General features: G+C 39.3%; 1 protein-coding gene across 8 annotated transcripts in view; it reads right to left on the bottom strand.

Annotated features, from left to right (window-relative positions):
- Nucleotides 1–347: 347 nt before the first annotated feature.
- The window catches only part of LOC308191498 (uncharacterized protein), a 71,289-nt gene continuing 44,938 nt past the window's right edge, over nt 348–26,698 (bottom strand). For 4 of the 8 annotated variants that reach the window (XR_013948056.1, XR_013948057.1, XR_013948060.1 and 1 more), the window contains 4 exons: nt 21,244–21,464; nt 16,748–20,703; nt 2,899–2,996; nt 348–1,348 (listed from right to left, as the gene is read on the bottom strand). Coding sequence is in view for 1 of the 8 variants with exons in the window: in XM_080583952.1 (XP_080440078.1) it covers nt 21,258–21,464 (207 nt within the window). In the remaining 7 variants the exon portion in view is untranslated. Of the gene's footprint in view, nt 1,349–2,898; nt 2,997–16,747; nt 20,704–21,243; nt 21,465–26,698 lie in introns of those variants that run through there. The other 4 variants (XR_013948058.1, XR_013948059.1, XR_013948055.1 and 1 more) reach the window with 4 other exon arrangements.

Here is a 26,698-nt window from a genome sequence, read left to right as displayed (position 1 = left end):
CTTGCTTTGACTGAAACCATTTAACTGTCTGGAGCGTGTGAGGACACAGCACCCTTGTCTGCTTGTTTGATCTCAATTTTTTTCTGTTCATTAAGGGCACCATGTGGATTAAAACACCTTCTCATGAATTCGTTCCCCCCCCCCCCCAGTTCTGTAATGTTTGTCATTTCACCAATGGCATGGGCAGTAACAGGCAGTGGGAACTAGCAAGCTCCTAGCTTTGCCTATGGGTGTCCTTCCCCATTGCTGCTGTCTTCTACTGGTGGAGAGGTCCTAACAACCAGGAGCAACCCTTTACCCAGAACAAGATCTCATTTACGCTTGCAACTGGAATGTCCTTTGCGCAGCAAGGCAGAATTTATTTGTTCTATGTAACTTGTGAAAAGGCCAAATTACAGAGACAGTGGAAACACTAGTGTGGAGGCAGCCTAAAAAAATATTTGAAATCCCAGGACTGGCAATGACTATAATCAAGGGTAAAGACAGAAATAGAGAATGTAATTGCTTCTAATTTGAACATAGCATTTACTCACTTCTCATAGATGCCAAACAGACAAGATTATCCAGATTTCTTTTGAAAGAAGTTTATCTTTGAACAACTGGCTTAGTGGATTGACAGAACAAGTAACATAAGTAATAGACAGAACAAGTAATATAATGCTTGGATGTGTAGCATACTTCTGAAATACAATGACAGGGAAAGTTGTTATTACTGCATAAAATTGCTGAATCTAACACAGCATAAATCCAGTGCAAAGCCTAAGTTACTTTTCACAATAGTACTTTGGAGAGGCAGAACAACCCAAATTGCCCTATATTTCCTTTAAAAACAACTTCTATAAAAAAAAGTGTGAGTATACATATATTCCAGAAAAATCATATGATTCTTCCATTTTCCTTTCTTTCCACTTTATGTCTGAGAAAACCAATTTCTCCTTTCTTTTCATTTACTTGTAGGACTCTGATTGAGATGCGGTTTAGCTTAGTAGACCAACTCATTGCACTTACTCATGCTCGTCTTATTACTTAAACTTTCATTGTGCAATTGTTTAGAAAAAATACTTAGAAGAACCATTATGTTAATACTCATATTACCAAACATAAGTAATCCTTTACCTAACTTACACCTATGAATTTCAGATTATAGCTTTTATCTTCAAATCTAAACTTTCACATTTGCTGGCTACTCATAATCCATTCTGAGAGAAGATGAGAACCATATCACATGCTGTGTTTTGCCACCTGCTGCAATACAAACTTTCAGTAAATGATCACAAGCAGCGTGCAAACCACAGTTTATTTCTGGTAGAAATTTCCTCAATAAAGCTTCAGTGTTGCTTAGAAATTTCTGCAAAAATAAGTTGAAGAATTTGAATCAATAACATTGATTCACTGATAATTTTGGACATATTTTATGGATCTCTGAAAAGGCACAAACATGAAAAGCAGAAATATTGGCTGAATAATACATGCTTTGTAGTATATTATCTCAATTTCTCAAATATCCATGACTCCTAATAAAATAAGTATATCCAATATTGAAGAAATGTGGTATTCCCTGTATGTCATTGCACATATGCTGAAGTGCCATCCTGAGTTGGGCAACCATGACGTACAAGCAAAATGTACCTGACAGGAGTCCTAGAAGGAAGGCACCAAATTTGGACTGATAACATTGTACGTTTGGATAGCAGAGTATGTACCATGAGTAAAACTATGCCAGGCTAAAGCTGGAAGGAGAAAGGAAAAAAAGGAAACTAAAAGTAAATCAGGTTAGATGAGGCCCTGAGCAATCTGATCTAGGCGGTGGCATCCCTGCCTATTGCAGGGGGGTTGGAACTAGATGTCTTTGAGGTCTCTTCCAATACAAGCCATTCTGTGCTTCTATGATAAGGAACAGAGTTAAAATACGAGTGCAGCCCCTCATGGCTGAAGCAAATGCATGCTGTGATCAATACTGTCACATTTCATTTTGTTCATACAGGAGATACTTGAACAGTCTCATGCTGTTTCTCTCCCATCCTTCCTATATCCTCTTTCTACCTCTCTCTCTCATTGTACCTTTTCGCCTTTTTTTTTGTTTTGTTTTGGTAAGGTCAGTTGAGAGACATCTTCCCACATGCATGAATACGGCCACAGTGCATACTGCACCCTAAAACATGAAACAATCTCTTTCCTATAAAGATGTCAGCCATCTGGCACAGGATAGAGAAGGGCAACAGTTCTACTTTGCAAGTAAGGGTTCCTTGCGAGGTGACTTTTTTTTCCTGTTTCCTTAGGTTATATATACTTTTTATTTACACGAAACCAACCAGCTACAACATCCAACATGCTCAATAGCACCACACAGTTGAAACGTCAAAACCACATTAATGTATCTTTCCATACTGTGACATGTTAATAGTGCAAAAAGCTATTAGGACTGCGCTGTCAGGCACACACAATAGATGAATAGCTGGGTCAGCATGAACATACATTGCACTGTAATTCGTAAGAGAATACCATTAATATACGGCAATGCAAGTAGAAAAAAATGAGATCAACATTTAACCCTAATTTTGAGCCCTTCCTCCAACTTTTTTTGCCCTTTCAACTACTACATTCGCTATAACTAGCAATAGCAAGCTAGGCTGAAAACGTGTCTGTGAATTAGTGGCCCATTTTTCAAGTGCCTGGAAGGGGGAGAGTACTTATAGGAGCAGACACACGTAATGCACAACTAAAAATGGTTTTGCCTATAAAAATTAGGCAGTTGTCTAATTAGCACGAACATCTATTTGAGCATGTGCGTGTAAGGTTTGAGTGCAAGACTGGTATGCACTCTCAGTATGAATACATAAGTATTTCAATATTTATTTACTCTATTAGGAGAAAAGAAAAGAAAAAATCTAGACTTACCTGTTCTACCTCAAACAGATCTTTCATTCACTGAGATTTTATGCTGATTATTTGGCCTTTGCTCCAGCGAGATTAACATTTAGGGAAGGAGAATGACACTATCCATGTAGAAAAATAAAGAATAAGGTGCACTGTTAGGAACTTGGCAACAATATGCACATATATATATTTTTAATGGTATATACATACTGACTATACAGTCACACAGACACTATATAGACACACATATCCTAGGAGGTATGACTATATTTTCCTCTTGACTCTGCTATCAAAATGTTACTTACCACATTTATCTGCTTCTCAAAAACAGGCACAGGGAAGAGAAAGGTCTTTTTTAATCAGACAAGCAGTTCTTTTGCAAGTTATCTTTGTCAAGTTGCCTAAAATCCATACAGGAACTACCTTGGAATTTGCTTCAATCTCTTTCATATTTGATTTATTGAATCCCTGTTACTTCATGTTTAACTGCACTTCTATCCGTTATCATTTACACACTCTCCAAATTACAGGATGCTGCAGGACATCAGGCTTGCTGACATACTTTTTGCAAAGGAAATCCTTACAATCAACTTGCCAATGTGTGACATTACATTTGACCACATGGCATGGAATGAGGGAACTATTCTTATGAGAAAATAGATCTCAACATGTCCTCAACCCAGCTCCTTGGAAAGAGGTGGACAAAAAAAAAAAAAAAAGACGACCCCTAAGAAAATCCATGTTACTATTGAAACCTAACAGAAAGAAAAATAGATACTTCCTAAAGACCTATGATTAAAAACCACTGAGCTGAAATGTCACAGAGGTCTATGGAAGCTGAAGGCCTTTAGCATCCAACAGGACTGATTCCATCACTTCAACACACTAATGAAAACACCATTTCACCCTTACCAGTTTCAGCATATACTTTTTAAAAACCCAAAGGAAATCAGTGCAGTTAACATAATAGTATGTGGGAATAGCATTAATAACTGTTACTAATAGCTGAACTCAGTTCAGAGACAACCTTCAGAGTCTATTCAAAATCCATTTCCATGTGCAGCGTGATAAAGATGGAAAAGAAACCAGGCTGTTGCAACTTAACTCCACAAGGACTACAGAAGTAAATCAGACAATAACAGGTGAACAGATGATCCAGGAGACACTCAACTTCAGATATGTAATATTGAGGTCAGCATTCAGACCTTCTCTGTTCTGTTTTCTGAGCTCAGGATCTGGCTCTGTTAATTACCAGGCTTTGTCTTCCACTGTGAAAGGTGAACATCTCTAAAGTCAATAGAGATATCATCTAAAGCTGCTAAGATCCTTATCCAAAGAAAAAGTCGGAGTTACAAATTCACACTGAGATCCACAAATATATTTTGTGTATTTCAAAGCTGTTTGGGGTCCTTTGTTTATATATATGTAAAATAGAGCTAAAACATCTGCCTCCTCTACAGAGAGGATCAATGATACCTGCTACAGAAATGGTGGTGATTCACAAATAAGTTGTGTATATATTGTAATCAAGTATTACCAACAGAAAAGAATATCTCTGATGTTAAAAGTATGTTAGCACCTATTAAAGAACAAATCCTTTCAGAAAACAGAAGTGATCTACTAGCACAGGCTCAGATTATGGTTTTGTGAAGCAGCCAATTCAGACCATACCCAGCCACCTCTTTCCAAAACACTCTGCTAGGTACCCTACCCCTAAGCTTTATGGAAACGTGTCCAGAACTCTCCAGGCTTTTCTTAGGCACCGCCTTACTCTTCAACGGGTAGGATTCATAAATCATCTCATAACAATATCCCACCATCTTTTGTAGTACATCCATTCTGAATACCACCTCCTGAAGTTCCCTGTCTGTCATATTATCAACAGTTTTCATACATGTTTCTCAAAGAGAACAGTAATGAATGATTTTAATGAACAAGACTGTGCATCTATTTCTCATTATATAACATTTTTTACCAATGTATCCTCAGGGCACTGTAACGAAGAGGCTGAAGACTAAAGTCATGAATGTTAATGTATTTGGGCAGCAGAAAGACTAATCTGGGATCTTCAGAGGGGAAAGAAGAACCTTCCACATCACATGTGGTGGCTTTGTGTGCAATCATAGGAAATGAGCACTGGGAGAAAAGAAGAGGCAATTTTTTTCATGGTCTTTCCACCTAAGCTAGAGAAAAAGCATGTCAAAATAGATAGACACTTCAGCCCTAAGATTGGGGAATATGGCACTATGAACTTGCCAAACTGTGCTATTTTGGGCAAGTTGTGGCCACAGCTGGAGACAGAAACAGGGAAGGGTATTCATTATTGTTATGTACAGCCATGACAACGCAAAGGTGTTAAATCTCTGTGCAAATCTTTCCCATACATTATTGCAAGCATGGTTTTGTGTATAGTTCAGCAAAACAAAACCAGACACTCGCTTTTGAGTGCAGTTAATAAAAATCAAGAAGCTGGACCACTGCACTGGTGTCCACCACAGAACATAGTTAAGAAATTAATAAAAGATATTGTGTTGCTCCAGGACAAAAGAGTACCTCTCTCCTAACCTTTACAGGAGAATTGCAACTGACAAAGAAACCAGCTTGTGTGGAAGAAGCATCTCCCATTGACTGAGCCATTTCTGGCTTGGGCAGGCAACCAGACAGTGGCAAGAGGGTCTGAAAAATCCAGGATGTTTCTATTCCAAGCATTACTACTAGTGCAAGAATTTAAACCCTTCCCTATTTATGCACTTTGCGCTTCTAACTGACACTTTAAACTGAGCTATGACACTGCTGAAGAGTTCCCCTGACATCCCAGCCCCACTCGTGCTTGCCATGGCAGCTCTCATCTCTTTATTGCTGACTACAGTTGGTCTCCCAGCACTGCCACTCCTCACAGATGTCTTTGTTTAACTTGAATATTCCTTCACATCTGCCAGCATTTTCTCCCAGCTAAATTCCCACTAAATACAGTTTACTTCTCTAAGCTTCATCAGCTATTGTTGTAAATATATCCCTTTGGAAGAAGAAAAAAATAAATCTCTACCTGCTTTTAATAAAATGTATATCAATAAAAGGAGGATTAGAAAACAGTACTCTTATACTGTTGAACAAATTTCTTTCTGCCTCAGTTTATTCAACCATAAAATGGCAGTAATATTTACTACAAAATCTCAAAGAACAGTTAAGAGGCTTAATGTTATTAATTCAATAGTACCAATTCTGACTCACTACAGGGAATATATAATCATTCCAAGTCGATATATATTTCTAAGATTTATAGTTCATGTTTTTTAGTCATTAGAATAACATTATTTGCTGGGTTGATATCCCAGTCCTACAGAGCAGAAAGCTTTACCTGTGTTTTAGTCAAGATTATATTTTTCATAAGAAAATGTTTCCGTGCATATCTGTAGCATTTAGTTTTCCTATAGGGCTGTATTATTAATAAATACTTACTGCTGGTAAGCTTACATAAAGCTGTTTATAAACACATCGTTTTACAGAATTTCTTTGGAGCAAAATTAATCCTCCTTTTTTAATAGTGTTTTTGTTAGTTTGTTTTAAAAATACACATAGGGCAGAATCTTCTTTCTTTAGCCAGGTTTTTCCCCCCTAAGTCTATAAAGTATAAAAATATTTTCAAAAGAGTAAAAAAAACAAGGGGAAGACTCCAGAAATTAGTAACCTCCATTAGAACAGAGTGTCATTGTAATTTAAAGCAGAGATACTGTTTCTAAAATTAAAAACCTGAAGTTGTTCTTTCAGAAAATTGTAACTAACTCCAAGGTTTGATTCTGTAGGCTTTATTTACTCTAATATTAACAAGCAAGGATTTCTGCTGTCTCTCTAAAGAAAAGAGGGCTGCATTCAGCCGTACATTAAAGCCTCTGTAAGAATTATTCTGATCTGTACAAAGGATGTTTGTCAGCCATTTCCAGAGCTAATTGGACTAAAGTATGTTATGACCTAATTTTTCAGCACATGCCACCGTTTTCACATTCCTAAATGCTTCAGTCTTGAGAGTTTTGTTGTTTTCCACTAGTTACAACTTCATTGTATCCAGTTGCCAGCAGAGGGAGAAAACGTGATATGAAGTCTAGAAATGTAATACAAAACACCATCTCTCATCCGCACTACTGAAATAAATATGATGCGGCTTCAACCATTTCTTTTCTAGGACAGGGTACACTCAATGTCAGTTCCCCAGCCCACGTGTAATCATATTAATTCTCTTCTCCCCCCAGTGTTTCCTCCACCCTCCCCTTTTGCCTTTTGTTCCATGTAGGCTGAATCTTTATGAGATGTATAAATAGTGGAAGAATTATGCAAAGGGATTTATTACGAAACTGGAAATCATTTCATTGACATTAATGGGAAAGTCTGTCTTTTGGAGAGCTCCACATTTCTAGATGCCATTTCCTCTTCTCAAGGTCCCCTAATGCAATGAACCAGGGCAAGATGGGAATTGCTTTACCTCTCTTATGCTTCAGAGACACGTGTATGAGATGGGCTGCCTAAGGGCTACGCTTTTTTTTTTTTTTTTTAATACAAGCAGTGAGTCTTCTACAGACTTGCTTCTGTTTTACTTAATTTGCTAAGCTTGTTGGCACACATGCAGTTATTTTAATCAGAGATGACCATGTTCCCTGTAATAAAAGCCCAAGATGCCTGCCCTCTCCACATATGTGCAAGCATACACAAAGCCATATAATGCTCTATTTAAATAAAACGTGTTCTCATTCCTTCCTTACTCATAAAACCTGACAGCTGTAACAGAGACAAAGGGCAGGTAGTTCTTGCTGCTGCCTCATTGTCTCACGGCTTCCAGCACCAGGAGGCTTGGCTGGCGGGGTCAGGTGTATGGTCCCCTTTGTGACCATCCTCACGCTCCAGGGGACGATGCAATTGAGACTGACAAGTTAAATGCTCTCTGTGCAGGATCCCCATCACCATCAACAGCCTCAAGCACGATATCACGCACCACCTGCTTTAACTAAGTGACTGGGGATGCATTGGCACAGCCAAAGGGCAGAGCTCCCAGGCATAAATTACTTTTTTATTGCTCTCATCTTCCTTAAGCTCTCTGCCCCTTCAGGTCACTCTACTTCGTTCCAGGTGTTGCATGTTACACACAGATGATCATGGGTATAATAGCAAGTTATAGCACTGCTAAATCATCCAACACTTCCAACTGTCTACAAGTGCCCATGAATCATCTGGAGTTTTGAGAATTTTTGTTCCAAGGCTAAATTAAACCAGGCTGGGGGTAGTGGTGAGGGAGTGGCAATCCAGAAACACTGCATCAAGCTCCCCGATCATTAAGATACTCAGCAGAAATGGGAAAATCCTGAACAAGGCCCTTGCAATCAGAGGTTCAAATCTGAGTCTCCTGTATAACAGATGAAAGTTCCTGCTGCTGCAGTATCGACTCCTCCGAAATAGAAATTTTCTCCCTTCCCACTTATCTCTCCCCAGGTTAGAAGGAACTTCAGACACTTCGAGGAGAGCAGTTTCAGAAAGAGAGGGGTGGTCTTGAATAGGGCTGAGAGGAGGAACAAGGTGCACCAGTTCAAATAACAGAAGCAGTACAGGGCAGAAAAGATCAACAGTGGTATGCAGAGACGCAGAGGAGTCCAAGGTTTAATATTTATATCACATGAGGGATATTACAATAGCTAAACTCTGTTGCCTACAAAAGCAGCAAGTGCCACTTCCACCAGGGAGGCACCAAGGAGACTAGAAGAGGGAAAAGTTATCTGTATATAACAATGTGCTGAGGTTTCTGTCCATTCTAGCCTGGCAGTGTTGGACACTATGAGGCTGTTCTGCACCTCCACTTGTGAAGTCACGATACATCTCTCATGGCTGTGAACTGAGGGCTAGAGCATGGTGTGCTGTTCTGAGCAAAGGCTGGTGTGTTTGCTGTAGGGCACCTGCAGAGCCAGGTGCCTGCCATGAGGAGCTAAGGGTACAGGCTGTGTGTTCCACCAGACTGCTGCCTGCAGTCTTCCAAGGCAGGAGGTAACAGCCAAAATACCTTCATCCATGTGGTATATGGCAGCACACCTGGGATTGACCTCAGGAGCATGCTTAAGCTAGCACTTGGTCTAGTACCAGTCTGAGCTTTGCTCCTCACTGTGCTGCTGAGCTTATACAACCCTATACAGGAATATGAGGTGATATATAAACTGTGCAAAGGACCGATAAAAGCTAATCGGTACGTACATATATCGCCCCTTCAGAAAACAGCAGCGGAAGCAAAAACACCACCTGTCTTTGTAGGAAGAATGCAGGAGCTCCTGTATCAAAGCTACATTAACCCAGCAATTACAACTCAATGCAGAGCAATGGGCAATAAACTTTAAGGACCAGGTGGATGTTATAAGAAGAACAGTGCAGCTGTGAATGGTACAGCTGGCTAAGCCATTTTCCCCTGCATGTAAATTCTGCCAATTTATCCACAACTTTCTCCACAGATTCCTCTAGAACTTAGAATTCTCTCATGGGCTTTCAGTGAGAATTCTCTCATTGAAGTTCTCTCAGGAGGGCTTTCATACCTGATACACAGATTACCCCAAAAACTCTCTTCATGCACAGTGAGGAAGAGAAGTGATGCCTACACAGCTTCTGCAGTTCAAACACCTGCCATGCAGATGTGTATGTAGAATACTGATTGTCTCCTAAAAGGAGGTTCTTTACTGTGAGGGTGACAGAGCACTGGAACAGGTTGCCCAGAGAAATTGTGGAGTCTCCTTCTCTGCAGATATTCAAAACCTGCGTGGATGCCATCCTGTGCAATGTGCTCTAGGTGATCCTGCTTGGCAGGGGGTTGGACTAGATGATCCTCAGAGGTCCCTTCCAACCTCAGCCATTCTGTGGCTCATTTTCCCTGAAAAAATCATGTTTCTTACACTCATTTGTAACCTGCCAGGGACAAGTAAAACATAGCAAATACAAAGAAAGAAAAGGCCTAGCAGGATAGCTCATTTTAGACTTACACTGCTAGTGGCATTTGCTGCTTGTATTAACTTCTACAAATGGGGCAGATATAGAATTTTTTTTCCTCAAGTAGTGAATCAGTCATATGGAATATTTAGAAAGTACTGATTCACTTCCAGAGAAACATGCAGACGGTAAATAAAAGTGTTATGTATGGGAATCAGCATATTTTGTAGCATTAATGTACTGCAGAGAAGGCTACAGACAGTGCTAATATGCTTATTGTCACCCATCCCTGGGAAGAAAACACAAGAATCAAAGATTGATCTCCTAGAAACAATAATAACAACATAATTCCATATTTTTAAACATTCTTCTCCAGTTAATTTTGCCCAAGTTGTTTGTAAGCATAGACATTTTCATGAAGTGTGTTAGTACAGCATGAGCACAGCTATCTTTGGTAGGGACTATACTTGCTTTAGTTAATGCTAAGAATGGAAAAGACCATTCCATTATACAGTCTGATCTCCTGGACAGCGCAGTCCATTCACTGAACCAAAAACTCTTAATTAAAACAGATTGGAATTTGACCCCGAGCATTCACAAGTGCCAGACAGGTAGCTAAGAACGATGAAGCAAAGAATGGACTGAGAACAGCATCCATACATAACTGTCCAGACTTCAGTTCTGGTCTCCTTTTGGCTCTGATTGCATCTCTCCCTTTGTGGTTTAAGGAGGGATGAAACAAATAAAGTATTAAGAAACTTTAAGGCCTTCAGGCAATTGACTGAAGCACAGGATTCAGTAGCTAACTGAATTTACTAAAGACTTGAATTCAAAACTAAAATGTTATGAATACACCAAGAATGAAGGAGAAAAAAAATGTTTTATTATTCATCCACAGAGACAGCACAGACTGAAATATACTGCATAATGATTCTGAAAGATTCCTAGTGCTCACTCATCAGGTAAACTACCTCAGCTTTTAATTATCCCACTTCTAAGGACTTTCTTTTTTGTTCTTTCTCCATCCTTGTGGCTGGATATCTCCCTTTTATTCAGAAATTGAATTATTCAACTTCATCTTCCAGCTACTGAACTGCAATATACCTCGTAGCAGTTGCTATTGTACCACTTCCCAGGTTTCAGGACTGACTTACAGCAGTGAATTCTTCTGTGAATATTTTCACTGAACAGACATGTGCAAGCAAAAAGCCTGTGATAAACCCTCTTATTTAGCTAGTGGTTCAGTTCCAGTTTCTGTCTCATATTTCATAAATCACTTCGAGTAAGAAATAGTTAAATCTCTCTACATGCTAAACTAGTATGTATGGAACATTTCCTTCTATCATTGTATCCTTCCACTGATTTCTCTCCAGAAGTTTCACATCCTCTTCCAATCTTTCTTGGACATAACTTGCTCTATTACCAGTCCTCTTTTCTGATAGTCTGCAGATCACAAGATTAAATCACTGTCTAGCATGCCAATAGAAACACTGAATAGCATCAGGCTCCACTTTTTAGGGAAAGCTACTAGAAACCATATCTCTTGCACTGCTAGATCTCCATTTGTTGTGTTATCTGTTGACAACGTAGATTTTAATTCAATTTACCTAATAAATATCAGAAAGCAAGTTTGCTTGTTTGTTTTTTTAACCATAGTACATTTTTTGTACTAAATCAGTGTAATTTCAAGGATGGTACATCAACCAGACTTCTAAGATCTACTAAAAAAACCTGCCAAACCATCCCTGAGAAATAGAACAGCCTCCCACCACCACTTGTCTCCATTATGTAATGCCAGCCTAGGATATAATTCCTGCACATTTATAAATCTTAGCTCCTAACAGCCCATAGTGCTGGCTCAAGTTTTTGAGGGAACAACGAAGGAAAGAAGGGAGCAAACTGTCATTTGACTGTGCTGATCACTATGACTGTCCTCTCTGCAGAGTTCACCTAAGCTTTCCACATAGGAACTGAACTTTCTCATCCTCCATTGCATGGACTGGATTTACCCTCAGGATGTGCTCTAGTATCAAACATCTCCTGGCTACTGCTTCCCTAGCTAGATTTTATTTTATTTATTTTTTTTTTTTTTTTACAGTTTTACCTCTTGTACCTATCAGTCACCCAACTGCCCATTCACCAGTTTCTTTCCCAGAAGGGATCAGCACTCGAATTGCATGCTTTTGGGCACTGAAGTTGCTTAGAGACACTTCACACCCAGTGCAAACAGCCATTTTCACATCATCTAAACCAGGTTCTTCAAAATGGGTAAATAACTGTTTGCTTCACTCTTCACCAGAAGTGTATCATTTATAGCTAGAAAAATAGAATGATATGGTCTAAAAATTTTCTCTCTTCCGCTTGAAGACTGCCAGTTCTCTGATGGCAGCTTTGGCTGGAGAGAGCTCTCAGCAAAGCAGGAGCATTAAATATAAATGCAAGATGTTTCACGCACGTTATAACATACTGAACCTTCAGAATAAATTATTTATAACAAAGGTTGGATGTGCCATAACAGCATCTACCCAGCAGCTAAAAAAACATATAGGAAATGGGACACCAAGCCACAGAGACTAAGAGAAAGAAGCCTGACAGCTACAGCTGTGAGACTGATAGAAAAAAATAAAAATAACTATTCTTAAATAAAATTATTCAAAGAAGGAAGAAAAAGGATGACCAATTCATTCTGATTTTTTCCCCCCACTTGATAATCAATCTCCAGCAAGAACACAAGGACCAGAAGACTTAGCAGAATTACAAATCTGGCATATTTGTTCATGTTATGCATCTATATTTCTATGCAAATAAAAAAGTCACAGTTGCCAAGCCTTCACTTAAAAAATCTATAGTAACAGAGTAAAACCTCAGATTTCCCATGCAATAGTAATATATAAACTTTTCATTTAGTATCTTAGTTCTTACGCTGCTTTCATCATTGTATTAACCAGCAGCTTCCAGCAGTACCTTATTAACAAATGCAAGATTAATTTTGGCCAGGATACTTTCTAGATGTAGTTGCAGATAGAACAAAAAATACACATTTCTTATTTTACAAGAAAAAAAAAACAACATTTTTATCTCCATCTACCTATTATTATTGTGTGAGGTGGAAGCGTTGGAGTAAAAATTCATGATGGTGATCTGGGGATGCAGGTCCTCTCACACCATAGCGTGGAAGCAGTATGTAGAGACCAGTCAGGTAAAAATACTAGGGGGAACTTAATTCAAGTCTCTTTAATAAATCCATACTTCTCATTCCTTAGTCTGTTTTACATCACTGGAGATCAGCTATCTCCATATTCAGTGTTTTGAATCAGTTCAAAAAGATGATGCAAAATAATCAATGTTTCAATATGATTTCTAATATTACCTTTATATTCTGAAAGCTCCCCTCCACCACCAGGTAGCTGTCAGGATAAAATACAAATACACTGACAAGCAAAAACCTTTTGGTCTGAAATTTTTCCTACAATAAGGCTGTCAGAACATTACATTAAGTATATTGCATTTCTGTGAAATATTTTCAGCTGATACCATGCTGGCACTGTAAAGGGTTTGGACTGAGGCTTGCTAAGCAAGGGAAGTCTACTAGACTACACACAGTAGTTTGCAACAACTTTGGGGGTACAATACTCAAGTCTGTAAAACTCCTCAATAAAGCAGGGCAACACGGTATAAATACTATGCACTGTAAGTGAAATTTCACATACAAAAATGCTTATCAGATCCTGAAATCTGGAACCCCTTTGCTTTGGAGAGGACCATGCTGAGGTTATGGAGGGCATGCATCAGGCTGCACAGACGTCCTAAGTCCATGCTGCATCTACAAATGTCATGTTTCCCATAATGGCTAACAGTATTGCTCCACAGCTGTATGTTACACAGGTACAACGAGCAGGGCCAGGTACACTCTTACATTTGGGTTTCAGTCTAAGCATTCTGCAGAATGAAGTTGTCTATGCACCATCTTCAGGGACACCTGCAGGCTATTCATCACGTTTGGTGAAAGCCCCTAAACTCAGTAACACCCTGCTTATTGTCCGAGACTGTCACCTAAATATAACAGAGCACAAACTAATCATTTTTTACTGCTGCCACGAGGCTGAGCATGGGAGGGGAGGATGAAGCTGAGTGCATACTAACTTTCAGTAAAGAATCCAAACTGCTACTTCTGAGTTTTTCAGCACGGGCAACAAAGAGGCTGCTCTTGCACCGTGGGCGGCTTTGCAGGCTTCAAAGGCACACACGGCTATTTTTGATTTTTCATGGACCACTTTGGAAATGTGCATACACCCCAGACAAAGGGACTGATATCCTCATTTTAGAATTTTGCTGAGGACAACACTGTCTGTTCTCACTGTAAATGAGAGCCCGATGGTATGGGAGAAGTTATGCATATAGCAACTGTTAATAGTTTCAGCTGAAATCAGAAGCACATTTAACAAAGCATGAAGCATAGAAACAGATTTATGAATATAGTTTTACAGGGAAACAAACTACTCAAACCTACATTGCACTTCTTGTCAAATACATCTGCATACCAAAGTCGGGGTGGGGGGGGAGGAAGTTTTCTTAAATTTGTCATTGGAAAGAAAATCCCATCATGGTATTTTTAGATGCAATTCTCTTATTAACCCCGCTGTGAATTCTGAGTAATTCCACTGACGTCAGGGCTATAATAGTGTAAAAAGCATGAAAAATGTAAGGACAATTGCATCCAATATCACAACCAGAATAACAGAATGAATAATGGACAAATTGACGCAGAACTTCAGTGCCACTTATGCATTCCAGTGTTGCAAGGCTATTTTATACCTGCTGTGGATGTTGGTCCATAGTCAACAATATTTTCTCACACTTACATTAACACACCTGTTAGGAACAATGTCAAAATTTTTGAAAGTGCCATTAAAATCACAGGGACTGTCGAGTAAATTAAGGACTTGAACAGCAATTCATCATTTCATTATAATTAAAAGGTAATTGTGTGCGTAAAGAAACAATGTCAGACTTATTCACGACAGTGGGAAAGTAGGGTTGGACAGCTTAAGTTAGAGAAAGACTTTTGTCCTTTCACTAATGGAGAGGATTAAATTCCACAATAATTTTTAACCAACACCACCATTTATAATGCAGCATTAAATGCAAAGTTCAAAACGATCGGCTGCAGCAAAGAAATTGGAACAATGACATTAATAAAAGCACAGAGGCCAGCCATCTTGTGCACAACAGGGAAATCCAGTTTTGCACAGTTGGTGTTTTGAGACATGTGACAATTAGCATAGCAAAATAAATTCCTCCTTGCTGAAGCATTTACTGCAAAGTGATTCATTAATCTTATTTATAAAACATGCACAATAGCTAGCACACCTTGATTGGCTGAGGCAATTTCTTCTCATTAGTGTGTGAATAGCTCAATCTCACTCACTTTAAATGTGGGTCATTTAAGCTAACTATAAATACCACATCCTTGAGACCCTGCAACAACTGTTACTAAATTTATATGAGCAATTTAAAATTCCAACATGTTGGTGATGCCCTAGGCTAGTACATGCCCAGACCATGCTACAGCCATGGCAGAAGGAATATTACAATCATCGTTTGAAGATGAAGGCTAGAAGTTCCAAGGGAACTGATTGAAACTCCTAAATTCAAATGGCAACTTAGAAAATCCCTGCTGAGTTACCATCAAAGTCTGAAGCTGCCTGTCCTCACAAAAGGCCTGCCTACTTGGCCATTTCCAGTGTTTCTGCCTACTCATGACTGCCCAGACTGAGCCACTTGTCATGTTCCTCTTACCTTGTTCTGGTAACATTCACAGAATAGGTCTTTTTTGGCATAAGGTCTCTGTGGTATTGGATACACGCTCTTTTGCCACATATATAATCTTGTAGATGTTTTACAGGGTCAAGACCAGCCCATCAAAAGTGGAGGACTGCTGCCAGTAAAGCCAGGCCCTGAATGAATAGCCTGTGCTTTTGACAGCAAATGCAACTCAATCACTTTTTGTGTTAGCAGGCTGGAGCCTCTGGCTTCAGTAGGTAATCCAACCTGACTGCATTCAGGGCTTGCCCCTCCATCTTTAAGGCATTTTCTTATTTTGGTAGAACAAGTATTAGGTGAATAGAATCATAATTTTGTAGTCCCAAAGCACATATGGACAACAATTCCAACTGCCATGGGCAGGGACACCTCCCACCAGACCAGGTAGCTCAAAGCCTCACACAACCTGGCCTTGAGCACCTGGAGGGATGGGGCATCCACAGCTTCTCTGGATGCAGCAACCTGTGCACTGCCTCACCACCCTTCTAGTAAAGAATTTCTTCCTTATGCCTAATCTAAACCTGCCCTCTTTTAGTTTAAAGCCATTAAGTCTTGTCTTATTACTACACTCTCTGATAAAGAGTCCCTCTCCCACTTTCTTGTGGGCCCCCTTTACATACTGGAAGGCCTCTATGAGGTCTCCCTGGAGCCTTCTCTTCTCCAGGCTGAACAACCCCAGCTTCCTCAGCCTATCTTCATAGGAGAGGTGTTGATTGATGTACTTCTTATGCTGAACCCATAGAACAGAGAGGAACTGAAGCTGTGACTTGCCCAGGGTCACCAAAAGGGTCTTAAGGGACTGCTAGCGAAACCTGCCTTTCATTGGGGAAGTTTCTCACATAGAGCTTTGTATAAACAAAAGCAACATATGGAGTCACCTGCATTCCTCATGCATCTTTTCATTCAAGTAGTTAATAGTAAAGCCTTACTCCTCTGCCTACATAACCAGTTGGATGTGCTATGCTTATTTTCATTATATCACCTAATGTAGTAAAATGCCGCTAATTATATCAGACAGAAAACAGCCAACTAAAGCAGCAATATATGTTATATATGTTTTATATATATATATATACACACAAAAAACAAACAAACCTACCTGTGGCCCACAAGAAGAACCCATAACAGAAAGAAGATAACATACTGCTACACCCACCTGCTACCCACTTCCTCTCCAGCACAGACTGTTCTGAGTGCTTTTAACTTAAAGCACATCTTCCTGCCACCTGTTAGGAGTTTCAGGCCCCACCAAAGAATCACCGTAGGGTCACTTGTGGTGCAGCGCAGTGCAGACATGCTTCACCTGGAACACACAGCAACCTCCAACATGTAATGGCTCTGAGGCTTCCTTCCCTTTTCTTTCCAATGACAGCATCATTTAAGCCAGGTAACAAACTGCTAAGCAGTGAATGGATTAAAATTTGGTCCTTGCTAGTTATCACAGGCAACTCTTCTTTGTTTTCAAATGAAATTCTAAGGCCAACCACCAAATCACATTAGTCAATGGGATCATCAGGCTTCCAGTCCTCGCAAAGAACCTGGTTTGCAGGGAGGCTTGAAAAGCTGCTGCAAAGAAAATGCATGAGGAGACCCTTCAAAGTATTAGGAGCAACTTTTGTATGTAGAAACACAAAAACAAATAAAAAAAACACTTCCCTCTCTATTCAAAGGTCCAGCTACTCAAGAAACATGTTCAAGGAGAGGGGTAGCAATGTGGCTAGAGGAGGTGTTTCTGGTAGACTGTGAAGTTGCTGTTTGGGCAGTATAAGAGGGTGGACTATATGTACCAACTGTCTGTAGGCTCTGCTGAGAGAACTTTCTGCACTACTGTGCTGAATGATCTTTATACAATGTATAGATGTATAAAAATTCATATATAGGCTTACGTTGTCTTGTTCTAGATTGACTTATTTATTTTCATAAATGAAAATAAAAGTTCAGGAATTTTTGCCACATCAAATATTTGGTCTCTGACCTGAAACAGATTTATGGTAGCAGACCAAACTGAGGGAGCCTGCTTCTTACACAGATGTCACTTTGGCTAAGCTGTGAGACTTTGGGGCTAGATGTGGTCAGATATAAGGTGTTTCCGAAGTCACGGTATAGTGGGATCATCTGGCTTTATGAAACTCCTAGACATTTCTTCATTTAGCTAGTCATAGTAAACAATAAAATAGTGCATGTTCTTTCTGAGAGTTTAAAAACAAACATTTTAAACACTGCTATGAATTTTCATTTCTCACTGCACTTCCTTGATCCCACTGAAATGGAAAGTGCTGCTATATCACAAGTTTTTTTTTTTTTCCAATTCCACCCTAGGAGGAAGCAAAAAAGGTGAATGAATCTCAGGGAAAATGATCATTTTTCACCAACTTTCTCAGACTAGTAAACCCCAGAAGACTTGGCTAAAGCTCTGAATTCAGAACTTTTGAAAATATTCCTATGATACTACAAGCAATTGTGGCATCTGAAAGCAGGATTACATTTCTTTACAATGTTCTTTTTTTGTGTGTGTGTTACTGAAATTAGGGCTTTCTCATCTGCTCCTTTCACCTGGCACTGCTTAACCCTCTTCTGACAATCCTCTCCCAGTCATAAAAAAAGGTGTGAGTAACATTAATCCACTGCTAAATGTACCAGCAGGGGTTAAGGTATGACACTCACTTGATGCCATGAATATTTATAATTGTAACCCACTATGACTTGTGTTTTCTGCTTGTGCCTTCATCACATTTCTAAGTGATATACTTTTTTTCTCTGTTTTTTTTTTTTTTTTTTTTCTGAGGGTAAATACAGGAACTCTGAACTATTAACAATTGGAGAGCTTGCTGCTGTTCACGAAATATTAGCTGACCTACTTTATCACAGTTTTAATTAGGTATTATTCCCATGCTGATCTTGCCCCTGTGGGTATTATATAGTTGGCACTGATATAATTGTTTCTAAGGCAGAGCAATTCACCAGGAAAGAGGTTGTTTAGAAATGCATCACTCAAAATTAAGGAGCACCACAGCACACTGACATCTGGTCCCCATGAGCCTCCCTGCTCCAGTATTGGGACCAAAAAGAGAGACACAATCCATGTATCCACCTGGGATCAATCCTGAATCCCCATGAATACTGTCTAGCCCCAAAAAATCCCTACTGTACTGAAATTGCTGAAAGCCTGGGACTGTGTCCAGGGATTTGTCACCTGCAAACTCAGGTGTAGCAGCATATTGATGACCTACAAGACTCCTGCAAGTCATTTATTTTAACTGCCATCAAAGCTGTTCTTTAATTTCCCAAAATAGGTCTTGCTGCTTCATGCCTCAATAACTGAAATCATTTTAAATGAATTATTTTTAAAGAAGTCTTCTCAGGAGCAGTGAGGAGCAGATCTTCGTTTATCTTCTTCTTATATCTATTAGCAGAACCATGATAGTAGAGTTATTTTGTTGTTTCATGATGGTAATTCAGCTCTACGCTTCTAACATCAAAAATGTATTCCCTAGGAATTTTTACACATTTTTTTTGCAAGATGAATAACTCTGTATGCAACATTTCAGTGCTCTATGTCCAAAAATAAACAGCAATATATTGAGAAAGAATATGATTCCATGACACATTAAGCAGATAAAGTTGTACACATCAAAGTAATTTCAGAAGCAATTAAGGATGAAACAGAAATCAGGGGAGCCTTTTTGCCCATTGAAGTCATAGAAGACAAAAAAAAAACCTTAATGGCCACTTTCCTCCAATTATACCTAATGCCACCATATAGGATGCAAAGAAATTGATACCTATGGCTGCCTTGGTAGGCATTTGGAAACAAAAGTTAAAAGCTTCCACAGAGGTGAGGTTTTGTGCCTCACATAACAGGTGTGGTTTTATTTTTTTTTTCCCCTCACAGGGACAGTTTTTAGGGTTGTTTTCCTTATACCTGTGCCTCAGGCTGATTTCCAATTTTTGTAAATTCTCACAAATTTTCACTGATCTACAGCAGGAACCATCCCCCCCCTCCCCCCCCAGCGTTTAGGAGTTTTAGAGTGATTAAAATCCTCTAAATCTGCTTTTCCTATTACAAATGAAAGTCAAAGTGGCCACAACCAAATCGAATTAAACTGATGTCACAGTCTGACCTTTCATCTTTAAAATCAAGTCATTTTTCATTAAAGCAATTCAGAAACCTTGAAATGAAAGGTGAGTGGCCGAAACTCTAAAGCTTCCAAATTCAGGCACAGACGAAATGAAACACCGTCAAGACCAGTGAGGAGGCCTCATGCACAGTGTGCTTCTCCACTTGTTACAAAAGGTAATATATGGTAAAGTTTCAATATACGGTAAAGTTTCCCTTCTACCTCTTACACAAGATATGAGGCAAAAGAAAATGATGGTCTGGGGAAATAACGTATGATCTGGGAATTATCTCTTATAAATGAGCAGACAACAAATTCTGACTGAGTAGCTGGATGACTAAACCCAGTCCTGGGCAATATGAAGGAGGTTATCTAGCCACTTCTTTGTATGGTTTTGCAGACTCCTCAGCTCTTCAAAGGCAAAACGTTCCCTCACATCCACATCACAGATTGGATGTGTGGTACTCAAAACATGTACAATCCTCCGCCTGGCTCTGCACGTCTCACCTCTCTTGCCAAGCAGCACATCCTTTTCTCTCACCTCCCTGTTGCATGCTTGCCTTGAGCAAAGTTAGAGTGCCTCTGTATTTGATTACTGGGACAAAACTGTAGCTCAGCTCCCAACAAAACTGCTGTGCCTCTTACACAATGTCATAGTCTTGATAGGAATGGCAGAAGTGAAGGAAAGTAAGAGTGCAACGTCACACAAAGCATATTTGCATCCAGGTCAGGACAGCTCTCTTGAGGTTCACTCACACCACAATTCATTCTGCACGGGGCAGCTCTCACAGTCTGACCTCTGCAGCCATCTGGGGAGGGAAAGCCATCAGAGGACAAGTTCAGCTTACTGTCTGTGCCATCTGGGTAAAGCACTCATAACAAAGCCCACGCTGCCAGCAGGTTAGGTATTAATGTCACTGTTCAAGTGCAGTGTTATCTAAAAGGAAATGGAAAAAATGACATTTGAACCACAGCTATGGAAAAGAGTGGCAGAGCACTCCTAACTACTGTATGAGCTGGACAGCTGAAGTAATGAATTACCCTAGTTTGGGACACACCTGTAATACTTTAGTTCACTCATTAGGCTTTGATTTTTCACAGCAAGCTTGTGACTGCTCTGCTTGTGTTATGACAGTTCAGAAAGGTTGGGTAACTTAATGAAGCAGTCTTTCTCCCATCATCTATAAGCACCCTGTTAAACCACAGCTGGCTTCATTAAGATGAGTTAAAATGAGTAAGTTTTCAAGGCTTTCCAGGAGGATTTAGTCACAAAACTTCACGACGACTTTTATGGGACTCTTGTGACAGGAATCTTACATGAAAAATAGCACTGAAACACCCTGCTTACCCAACAGCAGTCCACAGCTTTTCTTCCCTGTTCTGGAAGGGGGTATTGGGTGTTGTCATGATCCAGGAGACCTATGGGGCCATACCTGTAAGATGAAATGGGGCTCCTCTGAAATTAGTAGAAACTCACCAATTTATCAGAGTTCACTGACGGCTTCTGGGCTGAGCCCAAATAGACAGATGTGGAGTAGAAGTGCTTCTAAAACCTTTGGTAGGGCAGGATGCACCACTTGGGCTATGGATCCACTTCAGAGGATTCAAAGGTGTCGCCAGCTCTGTCATTACTTCTCCCCATTCCCTTTTAACTTTTGCAGGGCCATGGGACTGACCTCTGGAACCACACAGACAAGTCTGATGAAAAGGAAATACAGGAATGGAGGCACTATTTTAAGTGAGCAAAACAAGGTGTTTATTTTGTATCTGTACAGGCTATGACTTGAACAAAGGCCCTCAAATTCTCTTCTGTATATTGTGTGAAAAAGTTGTGTTTTTGCAGTAGAAGGTGTTTTTGCAGTGGAAAATTCCACTAACCTTGCATATTCAAAAGTGATTGTTCAGGCATGACAGTGGCATAGCAGTGGGGAGTATGTCAAGCAGATAAGGGGAAGGTCCCACTGTCCCAAAATACAGAGGATAGCTAAGAAAAACAGGACAAGCAGTGCAAAATCAGTAAAACAAAATATCACGGGCCCTCTAGTTATGAGAGAAGAAGGGAAAAAAAAAGGAAAAGGAGAAATTAATGGTTGGTCGAATAAAATTGTACATATGTTATAGTAATTAGTATCAAATTGTTTATGAACACGTAGTACTCAGCCAATGAGGAAATGGAGGGGGGAATCAAGTGTTGGATAATAGGGAATATAAGGTTATGATATACTTTTGCTGGGTGCTCTTGCTTGCAGGATGCCTGTCACTGCAATTGTGAATAAAATAGATTCACAGAAGACCCTGTTTGAGAAAACTTTTGAGGTATTTCTCACATATCTATGTGCTTAAGTTTTACAGTGAACACTGAAGGATGTGGAATTTTCTATCATAAACACAGACATTTCAGTGAAGGTACATACTTCAGGAAAGCTCCTTTTTCACCATGTTGTTCTTCAATTCTTTTTTGAAGTACTAATTGGACATACCAGGAGGTGAAATACTAACTTGAGGGACATTATGTCAACGAACATTTTGCCTTGTCAAAATCACAGGGCCAGGTTTAAGCCTAACCAATACAGTGTTTGAAGAAGTGAGGTAGACCTCATAAAATTAAAGGTGGTACAGTTTGGTTTTGTTGCATAGGTTGGTATAAGCCTACTGCACATCCAGATAGTTTAAGTTATGCAGCAGTCAAGCCACAGCATTCTCAGAAAGTGAGGAGTTTTATCTCTGACTCCTGATCATCTTGACATCTTAAACAAAATGACAACTGTGCGTATCTAATCTATCCATAACCCACTATGACACAGCATTCAGTCTTATTCTGATGAAATGGAACTGATTAGGAATAATAAATCTGAGTCACAATTACAAGAGCAGAAAAAAGACATTTGAAATTCTGTACGGCTTTTGTTCTCCTCCCCACCCCCCCCCCCCCCCCCCCCCCCCCGGTTTAAAAATCACCGTATATAAATTCAATTGTAGCTTGCTGTTCCTGAACTATAAACTAAGAGCCATGTCTTGGAGGAAATGGAGGAGAAAGAGAGTGGAGGTTCCCATAGAAATGTCACCCACTAAAGATATCTGAAAATTTATTGTAAATGTTATGCTTGGTCATTAATCTATGTGCAGGGCAATAGCAGCCCTCTCTGTGGTTACTCCTGTTTTAATGGCTCACAAAAATCAAATTGTATTCTCTCTGTGAGGTGGGTTATCCTTTTTGACTGGACATGTAATAAAAAGTTATCATGCACACCCTAATGCCAGCACCTACCCCCTTCCATACAGTGAAATTAATCCTCACATGTCATTTTTATTGGTTTTTATGACTCCAGTGTCGCATGTGCTGGAATTCTGACCTAGTTGAACACGTAACAAAAGACAGTTGTGCAACACTTTGGATAGGCTTCAAAAGAAATATTCATGAAAACACGTCTTCAGGGAGTCAGCAGCAAGCTACTGAGAGCATAATATGCTTATGCACTGGGCAAAATCTGAGTCTAAACAGGAATACTTTTATACGGTCAGAAAAAATATATGCTTGTAATGAGTGAAAGGCAAATATATTTTGGTTTTCTGGAAATATGTTTAGTGAATCATGCAAGTGGGCAGTTGATTTCATTTCTATGGTTGTAGTGTCTGGATTTATAAATTTCTAGGTAACATTCAAAGAAGTCTTTAACAAATTGTCTCATTTCTGTTTATATTATAAATTGGTACTTATATTAATTTTCAAGCTACAAACAAATAACCAAAGATGACAGTCAGGAAACAGAATTTGGGCTTCTGTTGTATAGGGTGGGTAGCATATGCAGCTGCATGTTTTCATATAGTAGAACTGTCCATATGAGGATACAGTATGAGGAGAGATATTCACGTGCATTAATATATCAGGAAGCTCCTCGGGTGTATCACACATTTTCTTAATGAAACATAGGATTATTTTACCTTCCATCCTATTCAAAGTACACTGAAATCAATGTATGCCTTCCTTTGAATGCACTGAGGCTTGAATCAAACTCACAACTGTAATTATGGAGGGTAAAGAGTGATCATAATGATTTGTGATCACTTTGGTGATTATAAACTTAAGTGTTGACTTACCATGTTCATAGCCCATTTCCTTTTACTTGTGTGAATTGGAATTAATTAATGTACATCAGTAGAAAATTAATTTGATGCTTTTTTTTTTTTAAGCTATTTCCTTACTAGAGGCCACCAGCATCTGCTATTAACATTTGTGCCAGGTCAGGACACTAAGCTGTCAGTGATGCCTTTTTTATGACTGCCACTAACAGTTGCCTACAACTTGAGGGCACACGTTGGTGGGAAATCCCATGATGTTGCAGCATATGCTACCTGGCACCATACAGAGCACTGGGCGAGAAGAGGGGTGGACACGCTCACAATCTTGCCAGCTGGTCAAGCTTACATATAGCAGTAACTTGAAGTGATGCTAACCACCACAGGTTTGACTATGCTGAGTGCTCTGCCAAGTTTATTGTAGTTCTGGTTAATAGTTTTAATTACATTTTCAAACACAGGCAGTCCATAAAGTTCCCTTTTGTCTGGTTTCCTACCACCATCTTTTTAGTGCTGCTTCTAACATGTGCTTCTAGCTAATAAGGACAATTACAGATATGCTGAAAGTTAATTAGCCCAACACAAGGACAGGTTTTCTGGCAAGTTTCCCAGCTCCTTGACTGACATCTTGGCATGGGTTCATCATAAGTGCTTCATTGGTCTGTGAATACGCATACATATTGCAAGAAGGGCAGGGGTGGGAGAGGAGGGGTGTGTTCCCCTAGTTGCTATGAGGAATAGAAACAGATGACCCAAAACTAGGTAACACACCTTTGCCATTCTATTTATGAGACATACTTAAGAATTAGAATTTTACCAGCATTCATGGAAGCACAGGACACAGAATGAATGGCCACCAGTTAGGCTGTAGGGAACATAGTGAACATCCTATATACATGTTTCCTTGCAACATTTCTTAAATAATTCTAAGCAATGGCCATGTCTATAGAAATACAATTTTCAGAACCATTAAGAAACAAAAATGAGAAATGGAATGGTATCCTGCCATGAAAAGGTATGATAAACATCTCTGCTCTGTCTGTTGGTATGCATCCATCTCTCTTCTGTTCATGCTCATTTTCTAATATGATCTATCCACAGCTGTTTAAATCCAGTGAATAGCTTTAGCAGATGTAGCTTGTTTCTTGCTTTTCTGATATTATTTTAATTTGTTTACATATATATCCTTTCATCTATCTGAGAGACCAAACCAGACCTCTTGTTTATATATTTGTAAATGATATAGATTAGAGACTTTGTTTTCAGAAAGCTCTTTGATGGTATCTGGCTATTCCAATGGATTAAATGCCACATTCTGTTCTCATTACAGGCGAAGGAAAGACTTGCACTAGTTTTAACGCCTAAAACTCTGAACTTCTTCAGAGTTTTTTCATAGCATTATAAAATGTCTGGTAGCAACTAATGTGAAAAACATAATCTCAGGAAATAGAAAGAGATGGACCTGGCTTCTCTAAGTTCCTTCTCTTAATAGAACAAGCTGACAAAACAAGTTAAATATTTGTCAGGACACCTGGTGTCAGAGAAGTTACTGACCATATGATAGTGTTTTTGGTTTGGTTTTTAGCAGTAATATTTGCATTCCCAGCAAACCCATTCTCAGCTCTTGTACTCTACAATTTTAATGTGCTGTCTCCATAAGCAAAAAAGAACTTGAAGAACTCTGTAAACCACACAGTGAACAATCAGAAGTGTTGTACTGTTTCAAATACTGAGTGATGTTGCACTGGGATATATAAAGCTTATACACTTACATAACATAAGTTGGAGTTGAGAGTCCAATCTAGGGGGCAACATTTCAAGAAAGATAACTACAGTGAATTTGGAGGCAAAAAAAAAAATTGAATAGAAGTTTAAAGAAAGGAAAATTGCAAATAAAATTTATGGAATTTGATCTATGTTCACCTTCTCTAGGCTTCACAAACTTGAAGTTCATCTGTTGCTGGTAAGAGAGAAAGAATACCGTGTTTCTATGTCATGGTGGGATGGATTGCAGCAAGAAGGGATCTTTCTGGATGTGAAGAAAGCTTGAGTAACAAGCCTGGCAGATTGTGCAATATGATACTGAAAAACAGATGAAGCAGACATCTGTTGGGAATGGCTTTGGACAGTCTTTCCTTTGTTGAGAAGAAAAATGCCTCTTCCAGCCTTATGCAAAGATTTTATGGTGTATATCTGTTTAGGAGGAGTGAGTTTCTTTTCCTATATGCAAATAATAAGACTCAAGACTGAATTATGATACCTACTATGAGATCTGTGCCTTCCCTTTACTCAGACTGGGGTCTGCATTGTGAACATTATCTGAAAAAATTCAAACCCCCCTCTTATCCCCAATAAAGACTTGTCCTAAGCTTATTTGAATTTGCAGTAAGAGTGCCCACCTTCTTTGCTGCTACAGCACCATGGCAGTACTCTACTTTCTATTGTATTAATTTATTTAACTGTAAAGGGTGACAAGCACCTTATTAGCAAAAATATCAAGCAAAACTGAATTTCTTTCAAGCTTTTCTCAGAGCACAAAATTTAAGAATTGCTGATCTGTATGTTAAATCCCACAAGTAATGAATACTCCAGTTGTAGTCAAGAAAAATTACAGAAGGCTCTAAGGTCAGGAAGAGGTGTTTTTTTGTTGTTGTTTTGTGTTTTTTTTTGTTTGTTGCTGTTTGTTTGGTTTTTGGTTTTGTTCGTTCTTTTTTTGTCTTTCTAGTCTCTAGTAAAAATTACCTGCATACTTGAAGCTGAACATCTGCCTGAGCGCTCTATTGGATCAAAACCAAAATGCTTTGCACTTCACCAGGCAGTGCTCCGACAGTCTCAAGGCCAACAATTTTTACAGC

Source organism: Anser brachyrhynchus, assembly GCF_964034855.1.
Source record: "Anser brachyrhynchus genome assembly, chromosome: 3".
Classification (NCBI taxonomy): Eukaryota; Metazoa; Chordata; class Aves; order Anseriformes; family Anatidae; genus Anser; species Anser brachyrhynchus.
The sequence above is the reverse complement of the archived record's forward strand: the minus strand, read 5'-3'. Positions and strand labels throughout refer to the sequence as shown.